Source organism: Molothrus ater, chromosome Z, assembly GCF_012460135.2.
Source record: "Molothrus ater isolate BHLD 08-10-18 breed brown headed cowbird chromosome Z, BPBGC_Mater_1.1, whole genome shotgun sequence".
Taxonomy (NCBI): Eukaryota; Metazoa; Chordata; class Aves; order Passeriformes; family Icteridae; genus Molothrus; species Molothrus ater.
Window position 1 is genome coordinate 25,770,588 of NC_050511.2, and position 26,593 is coordinate 25,797,180.

Below are 26,593 nucleotides of genomic sequence, written 5' to 3' on the forward strand. Positions count from 1 at the left end.
AGCAAAGGAAATCAACAGAATGGATAAAAACATAATATAATTTCCTAACAAAAAAAAAAGTTTTATTTCCTCCTGGGATCTGGCTATATTTCTAATCAGAATCCATCTGACATTCTAGATAATTTATAGTGTACCTGTCATAGCCAGGTCATAACTATATCATGGGAATGGCCCAAGAGCTCAGACACAAGACATTTTCAGGGTTTTTATTCGTAAGCTGGTCCTGAGTGTTTTACCATTTGACTACAGTAATTTGCTTCCTTTAGGAAAAACATACGGGATGTTAAAAGTCTATAGTACCATTTTGAAATGCAAAATTAAAGTTCACAAAAACACTGGTTTTCAGCTACATTTCTAGTGCTCAAATTGTTTTTGTTTCTTCTATAAATACAAAAAAAAAATGAAGTCTCATTTAAAATTACCCCTCTCAGTTTAAAATTTCCCCGTGAATTATCCAGTTCTGGCCTTTACAGTAATCCAGTGGTCTTCATGACAATTATGTGTTTCCTATGCTGATGGCCTTAGAGTCTAACTAGATGTGAAACCCTCAAAAGATGTGGAATAACATAAAAACATATGAGCAAGTCCAAGCAAGCGTGACAAAGGGAACAAGGGTTTCCAACAGATCAAACATAACCAAGGGCTTTTTGACTCCCTGACCCACGCATCCGGAACAAGGGCACACCTGGATGCTCCATGGGGGAAGCTCTTGCCTTTGCCTTCATCTCTGTTAGTGTGCACTACACTGTGGTCCACACAATCATATGGGCCACATAATGTGGCAATGTGGCAGCAGCAGAATTAAGTTTAGATAGAATGTCTTGCAGCATCTCTGACTAGTCATATTTGGTAATACAATCTACATAAAATTTGACTATATGTGTTCCTCTGATATTAATGAAAATTTTCTCAGCTTTCTTTCTACAGAAACTCAGAATAGAAATCTGTTAATATAAAGTACAAAGGCATGGCTTCCCATCTCCTATGTTTCATTAAAGAGGAAGAACATTTAATACTAAAATAATTTTTCACATGGGTCTTGTGTCAACTTTGGCCCCTATATCATTTATGCAAATTATACATACATGTATAAACTGCTAACTGTTCATGCAGACTAAGCATTCCTGTGCACATATGGTCTCCCACTTGGGGACTGATTCCATATTTGTGCATTTTATTACTTTGTTAACAAATGCAGATATCTTTGTAATTGAACAGACTACTTAATGTTCTGAAGAATGTGACCATGTCAAGATTTGCTGCAATTTATTCCCACTTATTAGGTACATACTGTAGAAGGGAGCTGTTAACAAAGGAATGAGATAACAAAAAAAACCCCAAACCCATTAACAAAGGAATGAGATAACAAAAAAACCCCAAACACAACTATAAAGAAACACAATAATGATGAGTCTCCCTTTATCCTCATATTTTTTTTTTGCTGATGACAGTTCTGAACAGGTTGTCTGCGTACTGAATAGCCACTCACCTGGTAAAATTAAAGGTTTAAGCTTTGCAAGAATTTTCCTTTAGTACTGATTAACCTCAAATTAATGTTTGAGGTGATGACACGTAACATGAAGTATATAATGCACTTTTTTCTTTTCATGGGAGCACAAAAGCTATTTCAAGTCTGAATTTCAGCACAGACTATTAATAAGAATTGTCTCCAGGAGAAAAAAATATATTTATTACTTTGGAGATAGCAAGATTTCCTTTGGGGTGATATAAGAAAATAAAAGGCTTTTAAAAAGTCTAGATTGAATTTTTTTACTGGCTTTAAAAAAAGGAAAATAAATATGTAAAATTAAGGCAATACTAGTTACACTATGCTTTGGTATAATCAATAAAACATTTTTGCAAGTAATGAATAAAGCCCATTCAGTAAGCCTTTGAGTAACACCAGGGAAAGAAAGTTTCCTCTAGTCTCCCGCATCACCTGCTTCTCCTCCTCTCAGTGAGCATTAGAGCCATTCTCTTCTAGGGCTGGCTGCAGGGTGAATGGATGTACCAAATCCAGCACTTTGGGATGGTCTTGTTTCAAAAGCCATCTCAAAACAAAGTTGCACGAAAAACAAATTCAACCCTCCAGAGTGATTCTGGAGCTCTTTTCTTGCAGCCTTACATTGATGATTTTCAATCATAAAATGCAGAAACGTAGTTGGCAAACTTGGCTCTCAATTTAATGCCTGTGTCTACTTTGGCTTCTGTGTTCTGTACTTACAACTGAGAGAGCAAGAAAGCAGCTGGCAGCTGTGAAAACCGAGGGTGTCTCTGGTCATCCCCACCTTAGGGGGTTGGCCATTCTAATTCAACATTTGAGGCTGTCAGAAGGTGTGAGCAGGTGCCACAAAAGGTCTGAGCAGACCATATCTCCAGCCCCATGGATTGGTGCCTGGGTGCATTTTTATGGAAAGAGCACACTAATGGGCAGAAAAGGAAGGAAAAATTGAAAAAAAATTACTCCCTCCCTCTTCAAAGCTTCTTCCAGCAGCAGCCACAAAAACTGGCTTATATTTAAATCTTAAAGAACTGAAGGACATTCTTTCAGCCCATGCAGAAGTGAATGATATGACAGTAAATTTCTGCCATTTTATTCTCTTATAGCCAGGGGGGATATCCAGAGATGGCATAGAAGGTGAGTAAAAGCCATCTATTCTGTCTGTTTACCACTGATCTCCCCCTTGATTTATTCCTCAGTCTCTGTCATTCCTCCCCTGAGAAGTGCTGTCACTAATACATCACTCCTCCTCTGCCTGAGAGGATGGCGTCTGCAGCCTGAGAGGCTGTGCCAGAGCTGACCTATTCATTATCTGGCAGACTACGCTCTCACAGGCAATTCCATTAGCAATATCCATCTCAATGAAAAAGTACAACTTTTATGTGTCTGGTTTCCAACCACATAGATCTAAGTGTTATTCTGGGTCCCTTTTTTCGACATTGGAAATCACTGACATAGTGCAAGTTGTGTTTATTGCACTCTTTCTTTCAAGCTGCTGGATTGACAGAAGTTTTCCTTTAAAAAATGTCCTATATGCTTTAGTGGTAATGACACTGCTCTGGCTGGACTAAGAGAACTAATGAGTTTTCCACAAAAGACCCACAAAAAATAAAATTATCTTTGAAATGTGAAGCTGCATTTCAAAAATATTAATATTTCAAAATTAGGTTAAGAATATTGGGAAAGAACCCTTGTAAGTTATTTGAACTCTGCACTTAACTTCACATTATTATTGTTGTTTAAATGAAAAAAGTAATCCAGTGAAAATTAAATGAGCAATTTTCATGTGAAAGCCTCTGGGCATTATAAAGATTCACAGCACAAAGTGTCATGCTGCTTCATAATAAATTGATCTGAATAAGGTACTAAATATCTACTGCCTTTATAACTGAGAAAACATTTTGCGCATTACCAGTTTCTGAAACAGATTGACAACCAAGTTTTTCCTTCAATACACAGCCACAGGTTACATGTTCCAGCATCTTCCAGTGGCAGCATCCATCCTCCTAATCTTTGGCAGGCAAAATAACTCTGATTAAATTAATTAGTGTCTTCAATTACTGTTGAGCTCATTAGCAAGCCTCCAACATTGTATATTCTGAAGATATATGCTTAAGTGAAGTAATTGTAGGTACTGGTTCATTAGCAAGTATGATCAACATGGGTTATCAAAAACATTTTTCATGCATAACAAATAGAGTAAATTGCTAAAACAATAAAAGAAATATCTAAGATCTACAGCAGGTTCATCTACATGATGTAATAATTTGTAAACATAATTAGAAGCAGATTTATAATAACTTAATTTTCCACCTTCTTTAGTCTAAAGGAGACCAGGGATACTGTCCTGCTTTCTGCAGAAAGTTTCTGCCCTGGCTGACAAAATGTCAGGTGAAATTAAGACTGTGCAATGAAGAAAGTGTTCTTTTAGATGTGATAGACTCCCTTTAGAAATCTTGCTGATTGCACAGAGGCTGTGTAATTATGGGCAGTTGTGAACTGTACTTCATTACAATGACGAAGTGTTGGCACTGGTGAGACATGTAACCCTCCCAGTATTAAATGAACACAATTCAAGTACTCTTTTAGAATCACCATAATAATTTGAAAAAAAAAACAACACAGGGACATGCTTAAGGAACATGGTAACAACATAGTTGCACTTTCCCCTCCAAAGATTAAAACATTTACATTTCTCAAGTCAAGAGAAAATATTAAAAGTCATGAGATTTCTATTGCCAAAGAAGGGGAAAAAAATGTTGCCATTAGATTTCTACTGGAAGCTTCTGTTCTTGGGTATTACAGGCAGAGGTGCAGTATTTTAATCTTTTCCATATGAACCACAATACATTTTAAGTTTGACACACAATTTTCAAAGGGAATTACACTAAAAGGAGAACTATTACTAGATGTCAATGAATGGACCTATGACTGATGATAGTTCTAAGCTGTAGAGATGCACAAGTATTCTTTCTTAGCTTAAGACAACAGTACTTACCTATGGAGAAGAGAAATAAACAATGGAAGTGTTGACTGCCTTCACTGGGATCAAGTGCAAATTTCTGACTAATTTCCAAAAGGAAAAATTTCACACACAAGACTTGTTACAAATTCAGTTTATATTTGAAGGCTCCAGCAAAGAAAAGAGAGATTTATCTATGTTGTACTAGTCAAATCACATGTATCTGCCAATTTGAGCATACTTTTTAACTTTCTGATTATGATCTTTACTGTATTTTTTGGAAATGGCCACACTTACACAAAGTAACATTACTGTGTAGTTCATAACTCATTAACTCAAGAAATGCAAATTTAAAAATAGAAATATTTCTACTATACAGTATTACAAACATACATTAAATAAAGCCATACATAAGGAAAATGCATAAAATTTTAAGTCTTTCACTTTGACATTTTCTGCTAAAAAGTTTTGATTTATGGCTTCTGTTTCAAGACCTTTGTGAATGTTCATAACTTAGCAGAATTTGCATATTGTTCTAACATGTTCCGAAAAGGGAAAACTGCTTCCCTTGTAGAAAATACTAAAATTAATTTGAGGAGAAAAATCATTAAATGAGAATGAATAATGACCTGGTCATCCAAGCTCTCCTCATTTGGCATTTATTGTAAGGCCCCTGTAAACCTGGCCACTCACCTAAGTGTTTAGAACACTACACTATGCCACACTCACCTTTCACTGAAAATTTGGATAATCAGAAGAAATTTAATGAAATTATGTAGAAACTTCTTCTCAGCACAGTGCTTGCAAACTACTCTACAGCTACATATATTTACATTTGGGTTTGATAATTTTTAGCCAATGCCTTGACCTGTTTGACATCATCCCACTATGCTCTGGAGCGCTGCAAGGAAAGGGCAGCAGTCCCCAAACCCAACTCCCTCTATCAAACCTATGTATCAGATAAGAATAGCAAAGCAGAGGAATGCAGATGAAACTAGAGAGAATACACGGTCAGTCAGTGTTAATCCTTTTTGATATTCCACTTCCCACCAGAGATGATTTAATTGCTTCTTAAATGGCTCTAGGGCCTCTGAATGAGCAAACCTGTCGAACAGAGCAGACATTTCTTTGAAAAAAAATCTCTGTAATAAATATTGATCTATCATAACCATAGATAATTCTGGAGTCATGGCAATATCTCCTTGCCTAATTAAACTGTGCTAATATGAAAATGCGGGCCAGGCCTATAAGGCACAACAGATCTGAGGGAGTGTGGAAATGCCTGGAAGATGTAAGCTCTGGGCAGAGGCACAGAAAGGGACAGGAACTGTGCCTGCATACTAATGAACTCCAACAGATCCTAATCCATACAGATGCAATTTAAATTCCCTTCCACATCTTCAGCCTTAAATTCTCCTAATTAACCCGCAGCCATGAGATAAGCAGCCATGCAGAGTGGGGGGGATGGCTCAACAGAGGTGACAAAAGGCAAAAGACTACTCATTGGCACTTCTCTTTCCTAGGGATTTGAAGGTTGTGTCAATCATTAAGCCAAACTCAGAGGGGTAATCAAAATGTGATTTCCTTAATTTCCCCATGACATTTTAACTTTTACCTTACAAGCATTCCTCGATTTAGAGCTGGCAAAAAAGTTTTAGCAATCACAAGACACACACTTCCACAACCTAGTGGCAGCACTTCAAAGCATTTACTCCCACTTGACAAGGAGCTTTGTTAAAGATGGGAGGCAGTATTTCACCAGCTTGGCTTACAGTTTTTGTAGAGACACTCAGCTTCCTACAGAGGTTTAAGTCTAATAGAAGTCAACTTATTTTCAGCTCCAGCACCATGCAGACTGGCAAGATACCATAGAAGAGAAGTGCTATACTTTATTTTGAGTGGTGTCACAGCAACCCAGCGGTGTTGCATGTTAATGCATAGAAACCTGTTACAAACCATAGTTCCTTCAGCCATATCCCTCAAACTCTCTGTAGATGGGATCTACAAACCGCAGTTCTTCACAAGCATTCCTAGGATCTACAGACTGAAATTCTTCAACAGCAGTCCAATGCTGCCTTAACACCTAACAGGGTAGATCCAGAGAGACCTGCCTGTTTTCAGTAAAATTCTTCATAATTTACACTCATTCAAAAGCAGGATTTGTCGAAGTGTTTTTTAGTAATCACAATAAGATAAACTGCTGTCTATGGTTTTGGGCATTTTCTGGGTTGGTGTTTTTTTTTTTTTTTTGTTTGGGTTGTGTTTTTTTTAAATGAATGGTAACAAAGAGCTGCTTTCAGTAAGCACTGAGAGCCCTGCTACTCCACCACAATTAAATGAGATGAAAAGTATTTGATTGTCCATTTATCAGTATTTGCATATATAAAAAGATTTTGCCCATGCAAATGTATGCAGGTGTTGTTTAATAAAAAGGCTCTAATGTGTTCTTTTTTTAATACAACTCAGAAATCTGAAGGAATTACACAATTTCACAAATGGCTAATCTCAGCTTTCCATCTCTATTACTGTTATTTTCAAATCAATTTGAGTGATCCCTTTAGTGTTTACATTTAACATCTGGCTAGTATCTTACTAGCTTATTTGAAGAGAGTTGGTGTCCTCATTTTGAATTTTAATGAAGACCACACTGCTTAAATCACTGACACCAGATTCTCTACTGGTACACTTGGCCTTGATGGAAAGCTGAAGCAAGACAAAAATAATTAAATGCCATTACATTAGTGCAAATGAATAATCCAAATCATGGGTCGTCCACAGCACCTGACTATGACTGCCACAGTCAGTCTTTACATAGTTCAGGGGCAAAATTAAGAAGTAAACTTCAGGTCTCTTGATTTATGATACAGCTCAATTTATGATTTATGTGTTCTACAGTCACTTAGAAAGCTGTGATTTCTTTTTCCATCTCTGAGAAAGTAAAAATGCCACACGGGGACTTAACTTGTACGAACACTTACAAGTATTTTTAGATGGACAACACTGATTTGCTTTGTCAAACTACCTGCTACTGCACTCCTATATTCCTAACAGAAAGTCATAGCACAGACTGAGACAGGGAGACAGGGAAAAAAACTGAGATATACTAAACTTGACAAGTGAGTCAGACTTTACTTGCTTAGGTCTCAGGTCTTTTATTCCACGCTGTGCTCTGAGAGAGACAGGCACTATTCCAGGTCTTACTGTGGATTATATTGCAGCTTCTGAACAGGAGACATTCAGGCCTCTTGGAGGTACCCAGAATATACAGAGAATATATTATCTTGTCAGGCTGATTTTCTTATCTGTATCTAGAGATGTGTTAATTTATGCACAAATCTAGCTGTGTATAATGAATCTTGCTTTTTCCCCTACTAGCTCTGCAGAGTTAATGTTAAGCCTTTCCATAAAATGATCACTATCTGTGGTCTTTGAGATATCTGTGTTCACTATCTGTGAACTCTGAGAAAGTTCTTGACCTGAATGAGCTTTTCATTCATTGACACTGAGAGATCTGAAGTTTGTTGAGCTCATTTCACATTGAGGGATTCATCTTTCACAGTCAACAGAGCTGAAGTCTCTGAAATTTAAACTCCCAGCAAGATCTCAGAGAAAAATAGAAACATATGTCTCACATTAAGAACTAAGACATAAAAACATTACAGAAGTATTCATACTGACTTTAGAATGTGATCATTTACTGCACAGCAGTGAGCATGGGCATTGAGAATGCCATCTGCTGGTAAAGCAGCATGAGGGAGCACAATTCCTTGTAAGACAACTTCCAAAAATGGGAAAGTTAAGAAACATGATGTGGTCAGTTGTTTGGTTTGGGTTTGTTTGGTTGTTCTTTCTTTTTTTTTTTTTTTTTAACTGCTAATTTGAAGGTTTGTTTTGTTTTGTTTTTCCAATAAACTAGCTTTACCTGCATGATATGATTAATTTTACATAGAAACTTAGATGGGAATGGATTTTGAACCAGAAGAGAATTACACCTTTATTTTGCACTGGAAAAGACTAACTTTTGAAAATTGTAACAATTTAAAAGACATCATACATTACAAGGAAATATGAATAGAGCTGAAAGACTGAGATTGCTTCTACTTTCTTGCTCTTCTGTGGGGGAAGCCATATGAGAAGCAGCTGAGGACACTTGGATGTTCAGCCTGGAGAAAGCAAGACTGAGGGGAGACTTTACTGTGGTCTTCAACATCCTTGTGATAGCGAAGCAGAGGGATGGGCACTGATCTCTTCGTTCTCATGACCAGTGACAGGACTCAAGGAAGTGGCATGAAGCTGAGTCAGGGGAGGTTTAGGATGGATACAAGGAAAATGTTTTTCACACAGAGGGTGGCTGGGTACTGGAACAGGCTCCCCAGGGAAGTGGTCACAGCACCAGCCTCATAAAGTTCAGAAAGTGTTTGGACAACGCTTTTGGGCACGTGGTGTATGTGGTTCCTTGGGTTTCCTGTGCAGGGCCAGGAGTTGGACTCAGTGATCCATGTACTTCCCTTCCAACTCATCACATTCTATGATTCTGTGATTCTCCTATTTCACTGGATCTCAAAAGTAATTCTCAAGAATTTATGAACTATTTGGTGAGAACATGGAAAATTGTACAGTACAAATTGAAAAAAAAAAAATCAAACTCAGCAGTGAATCTCTTTGTTAGTGTGCCATCACCTAGAGCAAGTGATTCCAAGCTTTCTGTGGCCAGTTTGTGATTTGACCACAAACAGTGGACAAAACCTGTCTGGTAAATCCACTTACAATCCAGTGATTGTTATCATAGGACTACAGCAAGATGCACAGAAGCCATCTCTCTGCTGGTTTCAGAATTGTCTCTGCTGAGTTGAAAACACCTTTTCTTTCTCTTTTTTTTTTCCCCCTCAATGATAATTGATGAAATGTTTTATGGCATCCAGTTCCACAGCCAACAACCAACTAAGTTACTAATCTAACAAAACCCAACCGGTAAGTTACCATGACTTACTCTGTCATATAGGAAGGTTCCAAGAGGAAGAGCATGGATAAAGGAAGGTAAGTATCATCTTGGATGAACACAAGTTTCTCTCAAAACTTGTGAAAACATCTGCTAATTTGAAAACAGCATTTCGGGAAAGAAAGGAACAGGATACAAGGTTTAAAATAAGCTTAAGAAATTTAAAGAAATAAGGAAAATAACATTTTTTAATGTTAGTGTCACAGAATGAAGCCTTTGATCTCTGCTGTGTCTATGCAAAAACTGCCCCTGCAGGGCTACCAAAGCTGTCTCTGAAACAAGGCAGTAGAGCCCTGTTAACTCAGAGTTGTGGGGAAGGTAAATGCTGGTGTGGTGAGACTTTCCTGATGGATCTTCTGAGAGGCTCATCACTGGTGAGATCATTCTTCTTCAAGGGACTGAAGTCTGGGGCTGCACTCTCCTGGGTGGAGGTACCAGCTCATCTGTGGCTGTCAGGCTAGCTCTACACAGGACTGCCCTGCATACCACTCTTTCACTTCCCCTTGTGAAAGAAAATCTTAGGGCGCTCCCTTCTTTAACATCGTCCCTGACTAAAAGTCTAGATGTGAAGGCAAAAAGTGTTAAATCTGCCAGGATTGGAATATTGCCCTGAATATAACACGCTGAATACAACACACAACTGCTATCCTGGAGAGCAGCACTGTGTTTGAAACTCACTTGATTCTCAGAGCACTCTAGGAATTCATCAGGACACATGTGATTACATAGATTACCAGCTGTCTCCCGACACTGCATGAAACTCCAGTTAGGAATGAAAGTCAGAGGAGCATCAACTCTTCAAGCATATAACGTGTTGTGTGAAACTCAAAAAAGTAGAGATACACCAAATAAAGTGAATCTTGAAGTATTTTCTAGATTCTCTGCAAGAAGCTGATTTCATGGCCCAGAATATACTTTTAATTTAAAACAAATTAATTACAAAGTGTGCACACAGCCCATGAAAAGGTCCAGAAATGAAAACAATACCCTTTTAGGTATGTAGGGGTCTAATGAATGGCTGCATTATACTGTTCAAGAGACTGAACAGTAAGTCTATCATGTTTAAGGAAATCTGCTGGCTTGATGTTCTTGCTCTCCTTCCTCTGATTACTGTCTACAAATGGCTGTGGAAAACCCACAACCCACACCAATTAGCACAACCCAGTAAATGAGCTTCCCCCACTCAACAGCTCCTAACAGATTAATACTTTAAGATCCTTCTATTCATCACAAAATGAGTATGTTGGCAAAGTCTCCTTTCACATGATAATCCACTGCTTGACATACAATGACACTATCCCACCAAAGCTGAACACAAAATGTGATTCTTGTTATACTTACAAGCTTTAATAGGTACAGAGGGTTGTTAGGTGCAGAGCAAGTATTCTCACTAGGGAGTCTTCAAGAATACAAGTGGTGCACCCAAACTATTTAGGCCATTGAGATGGTCCTATGATCAAAGACACCCATCCCTACTTTTTAAGAGTAGGTTTTAGATAGATAGATAGATAAGATAGCATATTGAAACATAAAAAGAATGGAATTACTGAAACAGGGGACAGGAAGATTAAGATATGTAAAGTTGCTGGGAAATGGTAAATGTGCAAAAGCCTAATCAGTATTGAAAAATTTTTAAATCTTCCATGTCTAATGAACTTTTAGAATTTGAGCTTTGCAGCTAGTAATGCTAGGTTTGAAAAAATCAATAGCACTATATAAATTATATGAGCAATGCCATTAAATTATTGCTTTGAGACAAGCATTAAATCCTATTCCAAGGTACTCTTGAAGGCTTACTTTCTGTATCTGTTTAAAGTACTGGCCACATACAAAAGATATATTTTTTTAAAAAGCTTTTCCAAGTGTTGTGCAAGTTCTAGAAGACCAGGAAAACTACAGGACACAGTCTGAGGTTAAGAAAGCATGCTGGAAGGCCATAATACCCATGACAGGATGTGTACTGCTTCCAAGCCTTAAGATCAGAAGCAAGACTCCTGTAGTTGGCCTTTCTTAGCGCTCTGTCAAATTTCATCCCCTTTACTTTGAGAAGTTAAACAATGGTGTCAGCAAATAAAAATCTGACTGGACCACAAATACCTGCATGCAATGCCATGCTCAGCAACAAAAGCTAGAGTAGAGGAGGAAGGTGGGGTTTTTAGTTACCAAAATGGGAGCTGTTCAGAGACTGGCTGGGAATTATTTTGCCTGTGTGAGGTGCTGAGCAATTTTCTTCACCATTGTAATTGGTTTGGTTTTGGTTGTTCCTTTGGTTTTGTCTTCATGTATTGACTCACCTTTATCTGGACCAATGAGTTTTCTTACTTTTGCTCTTTCTAGTCTCTCAGGTGTGGGGGAGATATTCAATCCACTATGAAGAGCTTAAAAGACCTAGGAAAGCTTATTCGTTACTCAGGACATGGGAGCCAAAGCTGGCATCAGTGTTTTCTGAATAAAAGACTGCAGGAAAGAACTGTCGTGACACTGGCCCAGCTTCCAAAGGCAGCCTTTGACAGAGGGGAGTTGACTTCCAGGTGAAAGTCTGCGTAGTTCCTTAGAATCACTCAGAGATTATACAGGCTAAGAATATGGATACTCTTTCGCAAGAGATTTTTTTTTTGCTTTGGAGGGTTCTTTTGTGAGGTTGATTGCTTGTTTTAAATAACACCTCAAGCTTTCCAGAGCTGCAGATGGGCACAATGTCCCACACATAGCAATGCATGAGACAGGGGCAGAGGGACACAGGATGGTGACTTATCTCACCATTACAGACAAGCTTTGAAGTACTAACATACACAAAAGTGCAACACCAAAACAATACCGAAATTCACACAAGTTTGTTTATGAATTGGTTACTATTTTAATACAATTTTTACACTCAATCTTTATTTTATCAGCAACTGGTTTTGAATCACAAACAGATTAAAATCTGCAAATCCAGGTCACCAGAAGCACTGCTTTTCTTCTCAGCTCTAGGAACAGATTACCACCAGCAACTACAACCCCAAACTAATCTTGTCTTTTTGGTGGGACCATCTGGGGGGTTGGTGCAAAAACATGCACCTTTCTTACAGAACTATCCAGCTTTCTATTTGGGACTGATTGCAGTGCTTAACTCTCCTACTCATAGGGGCTGCGAGGTACTGTTGAATACTCCTGGCAGTCAGGATCACACGGATTTGCAGCCAGCGTGGATGCACCTCTTGTACCTGTCTCTACAGGGCAGATGACAGCTGGAGCACTTGTAAGGTCGCTATCAGTAGCCACAGTGTCAACTCTCATTCTACAGATGGCAGTGGGAATAAACATGAGCTCCCCATTCCACCCAGTCTGGAGACAGGGAGTGTCTCAACTCTTCTTACTTGGGTCTGGTTCTACCTCTGAATACAGGGGTAGGCAATTCACTTCATATGAAGTAATATTTGTATCTTTCAAGAAAGAAGACAAAATGTTCACTTTTTTGCTAATTAGGGGTATTTTTGTTTTTGTTCCAACTTCAAAATACTACATAGTACTTTCTCTAATCCAAAATCCCATCCAATTATTTCGGAGATCTTTGGATTCAGTCTCTTCTCATTAAAAGGCCAATTAAAAACCTTTAATATTTCTCTCAAGTAACTGATAAATTAGACGAGAAAGTAACAAATTCCACAAAAGCAAAGTATGTAAATCTTAACAAAATTAAGAAAAATAGACATCTGACAAAAATGTTGCACATGACAAAGAGAAATTAGATTTTAAAAGTGATAATGATATTCTGGTTACATATTTATCATAAATCCATGATGGAAGAGATGGAAGGTAGGTCATCTGTAAATGATACTGGGCAGAGGTCAGAAATAAAATACTGTTGAAATTTTCAGTTTCAGAAATCCCACATAGACAAAATATTACAAAAAATATTAAAGAATCTCACAAGCAACACATTAAGAATTATAATTCTATCAGAAAACCCTTAACAAAGTAACCTTTGTGAATATACCTGTGAATATTATAAGCATATTAGGTATGCTTAATTTTCATTCTAATAAAGAGGAATGGGGATTCAAATTTCACAATGAGGTTAAAATGCTATCATTATTCATAACTAACTTAATCCCATGCCTTTGGTAGCTGCCTCACACAAGCCAAAACCTGTTCCCAGAAAACGGGCTATTCTATAACGATTGAGCTGACTGTATTTAATTTTGATACAGGCATTTAAAAATAACCTCTCCCTAATTTTGCTGATTCACACTAATAGCTTAGTGTGAATCAGCAGGTACCAGTGTTTTGGCAGCAATGCAAATGCATGCTAATTTTCTTTGAGATCTTTCATAAAAAAAGCAGAAATGGAAGTCAATGCCAGAATGATTGTCACATAAGTGCAACACCTTACTCACTGTAAAAAAGATGATAAAGAGACTTATTAGAATCTCTAGAATTTTAAATAGTACCAAGAAAAGAAGGCTTTTGCAATTCTTGTATCCAAACACATAGGCTATTACACTGTAATCCTCTCCCAAACCACCAAAATCCTAGCATCTCCCCACAAAAAGCTCAGGAGCAGTCCAGTGCATATGCTCCCATCAACATCCTCCAACAGGACCCAGAGGCTCCTGGCTTTGTGCTGCTGAGCAGCTCCACGGCTGCAGCCCTGGACCAGTGGCAGCTGCAGGTCACCCTGCAGGGACACCATTTGCAGCCACTGCAGCGTGAGTCAGCTCAATTACCTTTTCCAGTCTGCCTCCATTTTCTTTCATTCAATGCGCATATACTTTGAGACACAAAGCAAGTCTTGCAGCCAACTAAAATTAACTTCCCCAAATGTATAATGAGCTAAAATGATCCCACTCAATAGCTACTCCAGCTATGATCACAGCCTCTGAATACCTGAAGAATCATATTTGTAGCATATCCCTAGATGCGCATACCAGGCCACCAGAGATCTTAAACAAAATTAATTCCTAGGCAGTTATAGCATTCTGATAGCACCTGAAAAATCTGGTCTTGACTTCCTCTTTTCCCTTTCTTTCATTTCAAATAATAGGTTTAGCTCAAGTACCTATGTCCTGATTTGAGGAATTTTGATGAACTGCAGTTTTCAAGTAAATCAGCACAAAACCCATGCTGTTCAGGATTTTATTAGTGATCCACAAGTCCACATGGCAAGCTACTAGGTGTGACGTTAAGTGGTTTTAGATCTGCTTTGACAAAGGAAATGGGACTATACACCACTTTGTTGAAGTACAGAGCTGTGCACATTGCTGACCAAAATTCTCAGATCCAAAAATTCTCCGCAGGTTATGAGCAGCCCGAAACCGTAACTTTTGAAATGGTAACTGTCAGAAGGGAAGTTGTTAAGGCTTTATGGAACAATGACAGTACCATAAAGCAAAGACTTCTTAGGAAGCCTGAAGGAGGCAAGCCCAGTGCTGCTGCTGATGCAGATAGCTGCCAAGAGGAAATAAAACATCTCTTGCACTTTGCCAAGATCCCCTTTGGCTGCAGGCAGGCTGGCAATAAAATAGTCCTAGGCACAGGTAAGGAAGGACTCACTTAAGTCAGCAGCTGGCCTCTGCACTGGCTAATGGGCAACAGGAGGCCTCCTGGTACTATTCACATAGGAAATGCATAGACGTTCTTGACAACCACAGGACAAAGTACAAAGTAGGCACAGTGCATAGCTTGAGCATTTATTAGAAGGTTGGGGGTGAACAGCTATTTAAATAAAATGGATTTTATCTAGACAAAGGCTTGAATATGCACCTCTGCAACAGTTAAGTGTCTCCAGATGGAAACTGACAGATAAAATACCAGTGTACAAATCTTACAGAAAGGCCTTCAACAGCTTCACCCTACCCCACCCAAAAACATGGTCTTTTGTGAGGATGCTTTATGCAGCTGAAACTTTCTTGTTAATTAAGCAAAGATTGGTAGGTACAGCTGCAATTTCAAATGAGCTCTTTCCAAGACTCTCCACTTGTTCTGCCTCACTACCAGATGCACATTTTCTTTTCCAGCTTGTACATTGTTTGCATTTTTTTGTCCTTTTCATATTACCATAAGATGGAAGTTATCAGTACATGACAAAGAAAACAGAGGCACCACTGGAATACCCCTTTAAAGTCACGTTGCCTGTTGTCTTGGCAACCATTTAATTAGTTCTGTTACTCATTTTTCACCAGCACCTGGCAACATCACCTCTCCAAGATCTGAATAATAATTAAGGAGTCTGCCAAGTCAGCTGCTTTACAAGGCAGTAGAAAAGATCTGCAGGAATTTCCATCCTGAATCTTATTTTTAAGGAATCACAAATCACTCATAAATTGCCCAACAGCTGAATACAGTGTGCACAAATATTACCTTGACAACCCATCCCCTTGGAAAGAACACAAAAATAGTCTTGGGATCTAATCATGCTCCCTTGCAGTACCAGTACCTACATTGCTAATCACTACACAGGGAGGGGCATCAGACCTTAAATTCTTTAAGTGAAAACACACAAATGCTTTGACAGACAATCGCTTGCATGTCTTTCTTTTGACATCATAGGCGTATGGCACGGGGATAGGCCCCATTTCCTCCAAGCTTCCTTTTGCAGAAAAATTGCTACCCTTCACATTGTTGCTGTCCATATCCTCAAGCTGTTCTGAGAAGCACACAAGCACGTACTGAGCCACCACCCCAATTACCATAATTAAACATGATAATCAAACAGGCTCCAGTCAGCCAGCAGTCAGACCTGAGAAAACCTGAAGCCTTCCTCAAGAGTAAACTGTCCCTATATGTGAGCTGCACAGAGACTTCAGATTCAAAAGGCTGGAAAGAAAAAAGGTTGTTTAATTACATTCCACAGGCAATCCCATCACCTTGGATGAACACTTGCCTTGGACAAAACGTCACCTAGTTACCTAAATCCATTTCTAAGTTTGGGACCATACAGGAATACAGACTTACAATCATCTCTTTGAAAGTTCATAGTTTCAATGGTTGAACACCCAAAATTTAATATTTGGGTGCTGTAACAAAGTAAACATTCTGACATCTTATTAGAATGTGGCAACAAAAAAGCCTTCTCTCTGCCAAACAGCAGAGAGGATACAAAGGAGCCTCATACGGAATTCAGTATCAGAGAACAGCAGAAAGAAACTAAAATAATTCTGTTATCTGTACAGTGGGCTTCTGGAGGTACAAATGCGCTTCTCCACAAAATTTTAGATGAGAAGTTGGTCAAAATGGATAGCTTTATCCCTTGATATTGCCTTTATTCAAGTTTCAGGCTCCCTTCATGCTTTGTAAACACAGATTTTGGCAGTTTATTGTTTAAAGATTGAGCAGTCGTGAAAAACACATTCATTTCTGCTTGTCAGATATGTTGATGAATTCCAGTCACATGCAATTAAGCTAGAATTCAACACAATGACAGATTAAACAGCAAAGTCTAGACAATAAGGGGAAAAAAATCAAAAATACAATTCCCTGAGAAAAATTCCTAAACAATTCTACATTCTTTCTGCTGAAAAAGGGCTGCACTGTCTTATCTTATTTATTACATGAAAATAGAGTATTTGTTTTATTTTAATTCATGCAGTGGTATTAGAATGTATAATCTAAAAGAGGCAGTAAAAACACAAGTCATGCTGTAATATTTTTGCTACAGGAGTAACATAGGATCTAAGTTTTTAAAGTAAAACAAAGATATGGCAAAAATGGGATACACTGCATTTTGCATTTCTTAAATTTTCTCTCTGTAAAGCAAAGCAACAAATGTCACTGAGACATTGAATTGGCTTCATGACATTTAAAATAAAATGAAAGACAAGTATTTTAGGCCCCAGTTTACATCTACATAAATAAGGGGCTATATGTTTTTACTCAAAAATCTTCATGCTGTGTATTGTTTTATTGGTTATGCTTGTTTTCAAACCAGAGGATGAATCATAGAAGTATGTAATTTTTTCTTAACCCTGGCAGTGCTTCACTCTCTCTAGATCTGGGGAGATATAGCAAAAACTGCTTTAACATATGCTGCAAGAAGAAAAAATTAGTTACACAAGACATTTTTGTACATTATTTAAAACCAATTTGTCATGCTAGCAAGGCATCAGGGTCTCTTTGTCAAAAGTGTATAGCAACTGACCTCAGGAAGGTGATTTAGTAGTATGATACAAAATTTCATAGCCCTTTTCACCACACATGAGAGAGGTTCCAGAAGTTGGAATTTTTAACACTTGTCAGTAGTAGGTTGCACTGTATGACAGCACTCAATATGGATACAGCCACAATGATTTCACCAATGACAGAAACCTCTACTACTTTGAAAAGGTCATATGTGTTCACATGAGAAACCTAATTAAATTCATCCATACTCATTCAGCAATGGTATTAAGTGTAATGAGATCTTAGAAAACTTACCAAACACTTGATTCTCATGAAACCAGAGCAAACCCAAACTTTACACTTCACAAAACTGGTAAACAAAAGTTTCAATTTATTGAATGAATCCTCTTAAGGAAGAATGAGCTTGGAAAAAAAGGCAGCAAAAGAGATTTAGTCTTACTAACCCTATACATTTCTGATTTTTTCTGATTCTGATTTCTCATACAAGCCAAAGAAAGTTCCTGGGAGTGAAGGCAGACTCACCATAATGCAGCTTCTCATAGCAAGAAAGATAAATAACTTCAAGTCCTTTGGGAAGAAACACAGGGCTTGAGCTGCAGTAGTGCAGCAGCTGTGACATCAGTTCTGGCTCTGTCCCACTTTAGAGCTAACCTTATCAGTTATTGTTTTGTATGTACACCACCTACCACAATAAGCTTCCGTCACTGGACTACTAGATTGGTGCCACATGAAGAATGTGTTCAATCAAAAGGTGAGTTTTCTTAACTTTAAAAAGGCCCTAAAACTACTGGGCCAGGCAATTTCAGAGTGTAATTTAGCAGTTCTGTTCTTAAACTCACCTCGAACTTCAGGAGAGAATCGAGCTGAATGGCGAGACACAAAGAGCTTCAGTTCTTGATCCAAGTTGCATTCGACCAAGTTTGTGTCCCATGATCGGATTCCTAAAATTCAAAATACAAAACACAGGTAGCTTGACACATGAGCACTGGAAGTTTTAACTGAGTACTTTTCTATTTGCATTCAAACTATTTACATATTTCTGAATTCCAAGCCCAGCCTCGCTTTCTTCCAAGGCACAAAGCAATTTTTTAAAATGCACTCAGAAGGATTCTGGAAGGAATCAGAAAAAAACCATCTGCCTTTCCAAAGGGTAACCATTCTTTAAGGCCCCAGCTTTAGAACTGCAGTAGTAGCCACTTTACAGTAAGTTACCAATGTCCCTGACATGACTTTAAAATCCTAACATACAAATTTACAAAACCAGAAGTGAATCACCCAGAGGACACTTCAGTCATGTTGTCCTTTTTAGAAGAAAAAGACAGCATTACCTAGCATGTTGCTAATTAATATTTAAATACAAAGTATTAAATTGCTGACTTCTTCATTCAGTATCTTTGAAGCATACCATACTTTAAATTAAAATTCAAGTGATCTTTTATTTATGAAATGTCAGAACTCCAGTTTTGAAATTTGAAAATGCTGTGCTTGATCTTTGTTTTTTTTTAAAACCAAATTGCACATCTCTGTTCCCTACTGTTTTTCCCCCAGCTACTTAAAAAGTAAGACACTTGACACTTCTATGACCAAAAAAAATATATTATTCCAAAGTAGATTTTTAAGGACTGAAATTCGACCAGGGAAAAAAGTCATTGCAGCCAAAAGACAAGTTTCTAATTTTCTTCCATAAGATTTTAATGAACAATTTGGAAAAAAAAATACACTTCAGATTTTTATATAATTTTGTTTTGAAATTGTTCTGAAAATCTTCTACTTTTGAAATAATGAGCAGGCTGTAACACTACTAGTGAGTCCAGGCACTACTGCAATTTTGAAAATCAAAATTGCACTCATTTTTTTGTCCTAAAAAACCATCATTACATTTACAGAAATGAACTGGCAAACAAAATGGATTGCTAGTGAGGAAGTGTCTGATGGCCCCTCCCCACATGACCATGCTTTTGCATGGAGTTATTGGATTAGACCACTTTGGGGTTTGACAACAAGATGCCTGAAGAGGTCTGTGTCCAACCCCTCAGAATGAGTCTAGAATTAACACTTCTCTCAGGGTTTCAGGCTGTGGATGTTACTTCAATACCACTTCCCATGCTATATGTATTTTCTGTTTCAAGGCAGCAGAAATGCCAGAACTTAAGCAGAAGCCACGTTGTGGGGATGAAGCATGAGGAAAAAAGAGGGAATAGCGGAGAAACCAGATCTGCAGTGCTAGACTCCCATTGCACCTCTGAGTAGGTTCTCCATGCAAATATGAACATCTGCATTTCAAGAGCCTGAAGCCTCTGCAAGAAGAATGCATCCAGGGCTCTTCCTTGTCAGCATCCAAGTAAAGGTAGTAGCAAGCCTACTGTAACATGCTAGCAACAATTAAGTAGCTGCCATTTGAATCTCAAGAAAAAATTGAAAATACAGTATTGCCTGTGTTCCATAACCACTTGAGAAAAATAACTGAGCTATAACCAGCCACCTCCACTTCCTGACTGATGCATCATTGTTCAGAGGCATAAGCAGCAAGACTCTCTTCTGTGAGTCTCCTTGCTTTGTTTTCTCAGAAAGCACTTGGCCATATGGTAAATTTTTGGGACAAGTTTTGGCAGGCAAATACATCTAAATAGGCTTTAATATCTTCCAGGTGCTGGAATATCTGAGAGCAAGAACACCAAGATGATATAATACCATACAAATAGAGCCCATATGAAAACAATAACTATGAAACTGACATTGATCACAAAGCTGAAGTGCACTGAATGAATGAGTGCTGAACTTCAAGAAGCTTGAAGAGAAATAGCTCCCTGGCTTATGACACCAAGCTTGGGCAGAGAAACTACAATGCTTTCTGGAGGTCCACTAAAAAACACGGACTATGATTCATCAACGCTGCTAATGAAAGGACTGGTCCACCACCCCTAGCTGCTTTAGATGTGATCCTAATTTGCTGTAGGCATAAGATTCTGATTAGATGTAGTCAAGATTGCCCAGTCATTGCCTGATTGAGCCAGGCAATATCCAAAATACATGACTCAACTCAAAATAAATTGGGGAAAAAAAAAAAAAGCCAAGGACATAAAAGCCTTTATGCCCTATGCAGGCAAGCTGAAGCTGGAATTTGGGTAGACTATCCAAAATATACAACTGCATGATTCAGCAATCTGGATGCAAAAATTATGCATGTGTATTACAGCAGAACAAAATGTATTAAATGAATGATATCACTATATCAGGTTTTGGGCAGAACAAAGGTAAATGTGGATGAAAAATCCAAGGTCAATCCAATGATGGCTTAGCAGTGTGGACAAAACTGCTGTAAACATGGCGGAACTGGAGCCATTTCTTTCTTTATGCAGTCTTAAGAGTGCAGTGCCACTAGACACAGGAATAATCAGCAGGGAGGGCACACCCAGTAGCATCTGCTAAATCAGTGGAAAAATCTTGAAGCTTTCTCTTCACTCCCCTCTTCTCTTTTGGTGGATGGTGGGTTGGAGAATTGCCTCTTTAGCAAAGCCACATCCAAAATGTAATTAATGAAAATGCGTCTTGCCACACCATTCCCTCCCCACGATATATTAAGAAATGACTCTGCATTCCGCCAGGTTGCGTAGCATCACGCCACTGATGTGTTATCAGCAGATGTTTTCTTTGACACGTTGCTCTGCAGTTTGGCGCATGAATCCACAGTTTTCACTGATGGTACTCAGGAGATGTACCAGAGAAGACAGTAAGGCAGAGTTATCAAGAACCAAAATGCATTTAAAGCTCTGTTGAGAATAAAGGCAGCAAGAAGTGGGTTTTTTTCCAGACTACAGCAGACTTTCCAAACAGAAAAACATTATCTGAGTCCACAATTGCCTCACACAGACAAAGCGTCAGACTCCCACTGTATTCATCCAGAAAAATGTAACCTCAAAATTTCACCAAGGAGTTTTCTTAGCAGGCAAAAATCTCAATCAGATGGTCTGATACTAGAAACAGCAAGGTGACTTCTAATCCAAAATGATGAATTAAAAGGCCAAACATTCCCTCTAAACACCTAAACCTGTAAGTGGGTGTTCTGCTTAGTGGCAGGAGATAGCAGCAACTGAGCTATGCAGCAGCGACTGTACAATAGGAGATTCAAGAAGAGACTGGAGAGCAATTCTTCAGAGGAAGGGTATTTTGAGGGAAGAAATTTTACCAATTTGCTTTATAATCTTTGACAATTTAATTAAAATGCAACCAGTTCTCTTCTTACACAACTGAAAATTAGATAGAGTTAAGGAAGTGCAATGCTGAAGAAGCTCCGAATGACAAAGCACCTGCCTCAGTAGCTCTCCCCAAGAGACAATGGTAGCAATAAAGATGAACAGGTTATGATGAAACTGGTTAGCTGAGATGAGGATGCCTTTTCCCTCAAATAGTAATGAAAAAGAATTCAGAGAAATAACCAACTAAAGCAACAATGGTTGAGAAAGCAACAATAGAGACACAGATGAAGTCCTAGCTGGACCGCTGAACCACACCTACATGACAAGGCTGCTACCAATTCCCCGTTCCAGGATCTCTTCTCCACTCTTAACAATGGCAGTTCCTGAAATCTTTGTTTTCACCAGCCCAGAACAAAAAAAATACAAATTATAAAATCAGCTATTAACTGAGTTTAAATAACTGTAAAGTCTGGCAATAATTTTCTTCATGCTTTATTCCACTAATACCGCAACAGCTTGTTGGTTTTTTGTCTTTCTTTTTTCCTCCTCTCTGCATATACACTGCAATCTATTGTATCAGAAACCACAACGATAACTTATAAAACTGTCATTTCACTTGCAATACCACCCTGCATCGCCGTCTTAAGAAAAGGACAAATAAATGCCGAGTCAGAGGAGCCCGCAGTCGGACAATAACGAGGCTGAGCCCTCGGGTAACAGCCTTGTTACTCATATGGGTTTTCTTTATTGGAATATATACGCGTATATAGAACTTGGGTCCTGAAAAAATTGTCCAGACGACAGAAAAGTCCCAGCGCCCAAAGTTAGACACAAAGGCGCGGCTGCGCTCCCGCCCGCGCAGCCCCTGCCGCCGAGAGGGAAAACGCCCCGAACCCCGCCGGCTTAGCGTGGCGGTGGGGGACGGGGACTGCGGGCGGCAGCCGCCCCGCAGCCCCAGCCCAGCCCATCCACCCCATCGCCAGCCGCCCTTTGTCCGCCCCGAGCAGCCACCGGGACCGCAGTGCGGACCGTGCCACGCCCACCCGCCGGTGTCTCCGGGCAGACGGGCTCGGCGGCGGGCGCTGCGCTCCCGACCCGGCCCCTCCGCCCAGCCATGGCGGGGAGGGGGCTCGCTGCGGCTCCCGCAGCCCCGCTCCGCAGCGCCCGCACCCCGCGGGGGAACGTGGGTGGGTGGGCGATTGCGGCGGGACCCCCCGGGGAATAAAGAGCCGGAGCCCGCGGCTCGGCGGGATGCGGTTCGGGGCTATCCCGGCTCCCGGCCGCGCCCAGGGAGGGGCAGGGCGCCGGCGGGGGGTGTCGCGGCGCTGCTTGCGGCGCCCCGGCTCCCGCCGCCTCACCTCGCTCGATATTGGTGATGGCCCGCCGCAGGTGCTCCTCGGTCACCAGTTCGCCGATGACCACCAGCAGGTAAAACTTGCTGTCTAGGAAGCGGTGGGAGAGACTGGGCGAGGTAGAGGTCGGGTTGGGGATGCTGCAGGAGGGCTCCGAGTCCACTTCCACCACTACGGTGGCCATCGCCTCCGCCCCGCGGCTCCGGGGCGCTGAGCGCAGAGGGGCCGCTCGGCGGCAGCTCCGCAGGCGGCAGGGAGGGAGTGAGGGCGGGTGGGGAGGCGGCGGCGCTTTTATACGGAGACGGTGCAGGGCAGGGACCTGGTGAGGAGGAGGAGGAGGAAGGGGGGGAGCCGGCGCATCCTCCGCGCCGCCGCCGCCTTTCCAGCATCCACAGCTGATGTCATCTGCGGCAAATCCTCCCCGCGGCGGCCCCCGGAAGCAGGAAGGACGCGGGGGGCGAACAACGCCCCGAGGGGACGGCGAGGGGTGCGCCCCGCGCCTGGCTCCCGGCCCGGCCGTGAGACCCCTGGGCCCGCGCCCCTCGCGTCCCTGCTCCCCGTGCCCGTTCGGGGCGTCACCCTGCCCGGGCCGGTTACCCCTAGGCCCGTCCCTTAAAACAGGGCGATGAGGAGCCGCAGGTGATGGCCTGGCAGACCTGGGGAGCTCATGCGGGAAAGCCGGCGTCGGGTTCCAGCAGCGCTTCAGAAGCGGATGAAAAAGCAGTGCCACTGCCCAAAGCCAGTTGTCCTCTCCTACATCTTGCTGTACCACTGCAGCAAAATTTGAGTCATACTTAAACACACACCCTCATCCAGCAATCTAAATGTTCTTTCTAACTTTTTAAATTTGAGAGCAGTTAATTTGATAAGATACTTCACATGTAGCCCTTCTGCATATGTTCAATCCCCACGGATATATGACACTGGATATATGAAAAACACGGATATATGAAAAACACTGGTTTTGGACAACATGGTGAAACCTGTAGTCTTAGCTTATTCAAAGCTGCAGAAATTCAAATGGCTTTGATAAGTAGTGTTGACCAGGCTCAAGCATCTCCAGGGAGCAATGATAGCAGAAAACTTATGCAATGACAGAACCAAAGATTTCATTTCTCTTCTCATAGATATTAGTATCAACGCCCTAGTACTCTGTGATAACTACCTCTGAAAAGTGTCTTAATCTCTCCTAACAATGGATGGAGAAGTCAAATGTGATGTCTTAGATGTTCCTCTCACTTTACTGACATAAGCAAGCCACTCGTTTACACTAAGCCTCTTGTTTATATGGCTCAAATGATGTGGGATAAATTTCACTGTGACACAGGAAAGGATATAAGCTTTTATAGCTTGTTTTTTAAGATAACCTCTTGTCCCTGACTGAGAAGACACTTCCTCTGTCTGCAGCTTCTTACAGTGCTGGGTGTGCAAATTCTCTGCCTACTGCTCAGGAGCAGAGTGCTTGCCTGGATGAACCAGTATATCAGCCTTGTCTTCTTCGTATTTTCTTCCAGGGTACAGTGGACTAATTTGCATGCATTTCAGGTTGTCACTCCTAAGTTTTTTCTGTCATACTAGCCTAGAGGCTACAGTTTCAACCCACAAAGGTTAGAACAGCATCATTTTAAGTGCTGGTCCATAGTGTTGTATCTGTCTATAGCACCTAGTGGTTTTGATACGAATAGTTCCTCTGCATAAATACAGCACTCAGAGTCTTGGCTTACACAGTGTGGTATGTTTGGATGTTGCATCCAAAGTACTTTTCCTGAACTGCCGTTATTCTGAAGGTTGTGGAGTGCAGACAAGTGTTTTCACAGCCATGTCAGGTGGCTGAGATGACACAGTGGTAAAGAGCAGCAGTGCTCATTCTTCACTGGAGCTGACACTGCTGATAGAGCAAATACAATGGTGTAGATGCAGAAGAACTAGCAGCAGTTTTAAGGTTTGCAAGGTATTCAAAGGTGCAGTGTTCCTCTTGGGATACCCCTGCTAATCTGGGCCCCGCTGTGACTTTGCTCTTTCCTCTCAGTTTCCATGGGACGGTGTAGAGGCCTACTTAGAAATAATGTCCATCTCCTGTAGCCTTTCCCTATATGACCCCCTTCCTAATAATTTATTATAATTTATAGATACCTTCAAGACTTGCCACATGGTACCCGCTGGAGAAAGCCAGCTTCAGGCTTCTGTCACTGCAATCTGTAGTTTTGGGATATGCCTTTATGCCAACCACCAGCAAGAGCAGCTAGTTTCTCAAGCATGGAAGGGGCTTGCCAAGGGGTCTTGCCAGCTGGTTGCAGAATAGACAGATGCTGGTTCCTGGACATAAAGATAAAACAATTCCTTACCTCACAAGCACAGCAGGTTAGTCAAGAAATGCACATCAGTACTCAAAGGGCACTGTATGTGCTTTTAAGGAAAGATTCCTGTGAATTTAAAAAAAGCTGATCACTTACATGCAGGTAGGTGTTACAGTTACATTTGAAATAGCCTGCTCAGGTAGTTCTCTATTTTATACTGCAGTGTGAAATAACACACAGTTAGAACATGGTATGAACTGTTACAGTCAAACTGTCATGTGATGGGTGATGTGTCACCCATTAAAACCCTATGGACAAGAGGTTGTCTTTGGAAAAAAAAGGGTCTTGTGCTAAACTCTTCAAAGGATGCAGACCTCTGGCCTTGTCTGTTCACAAGCATGTGCTGCCTCATCTGGGATGGAAGGTAGATGAGAAAGGTGCTTTATCCTCCAGAACATATCTCTGAGGAAGCTGCAGGGTCCCAGCTCCATAGCCACTGCTCATGCTGTGTCTTGCCCTGTCAGTATCTCAGTCAGGTAGATTTGTTCATCATCATCTTTCCCTACCTGGAAACTAATTTATATTCTGCAATATGGAGCATCAGGTCCACTGCTGAGTGAAATGTGGAGATATGCTGCACAAGGCTGACTTAGTGTCCTGTGACCCCCCACTGTTTGAGAGTGATACCACCTCCCTATCTGCACCTAAATCACAGAGCTATGCCACTTCAGTAGAAGAAACAGCAACATTCATGGACTATGGAATATATCTTACAGTTTCAAAGAGACAGTGATTGAGATCTGCACCTGTCTAGCTTTTGATTGTCTTGGTTTGATTTTGTTACTTTATTATATTCAATACCAAATTGGAGTCCCACAGCTGAATGTGGTCAAATAGTATATGCAAAGCTGTATTTTTTAGATGTATTTTTTAAAGAGGCAGTTTAAATAAAGTGCTTGAAGTTTAAAACATACTTCTTGGTAGTATGTGCCATTTGTTACCTACTAATATTCAAGCTTCATTCTAGTCCAAACTTCAAATTTTAAAAAAAGTTTCAGTGATGTACAAGCCTTTAGACTGGCCTTTTGTCTCAGGTCAAGTGTCATCCCTACCATGAAAGAAATACATATCCACATGGATTGCTTCAGACCAATTGACATACAGACTGGGGAACAAGAGGTTGGAG

General features: G+C 40.4%; 1 protein-coding gene across 1 annotated transcript in view; it reads right to left on the reverse strand.

The window, feature by feature from the left end:
- MAP1B (microtubule associated protein 1B) overlaps positions 1-23,371 on the reverse strand; it is a 71,278-nt gene extending 47,907 nt beyond the window's left edge. The window contains exons 1-2 of the mRNA XM_036403564.2: positions 23,117-23,371; positions 18,402-18,503 (exon numbers count right to left, since the gene is read on the reverse strand). Coding sequence (XP_036259457.1) covers positions 18,402-18,503; positions 23,117-23,294 — 280 coding nt within the window. The 5' untranslated portion in view covers positions 23,295-23,371. The remainder of the gene's footprint in view (positions 1-18,401; positions 18,504-23,116) is intronic.
- Positions 23,372-26,593: the final 3,222 nt, after the last annotated feature.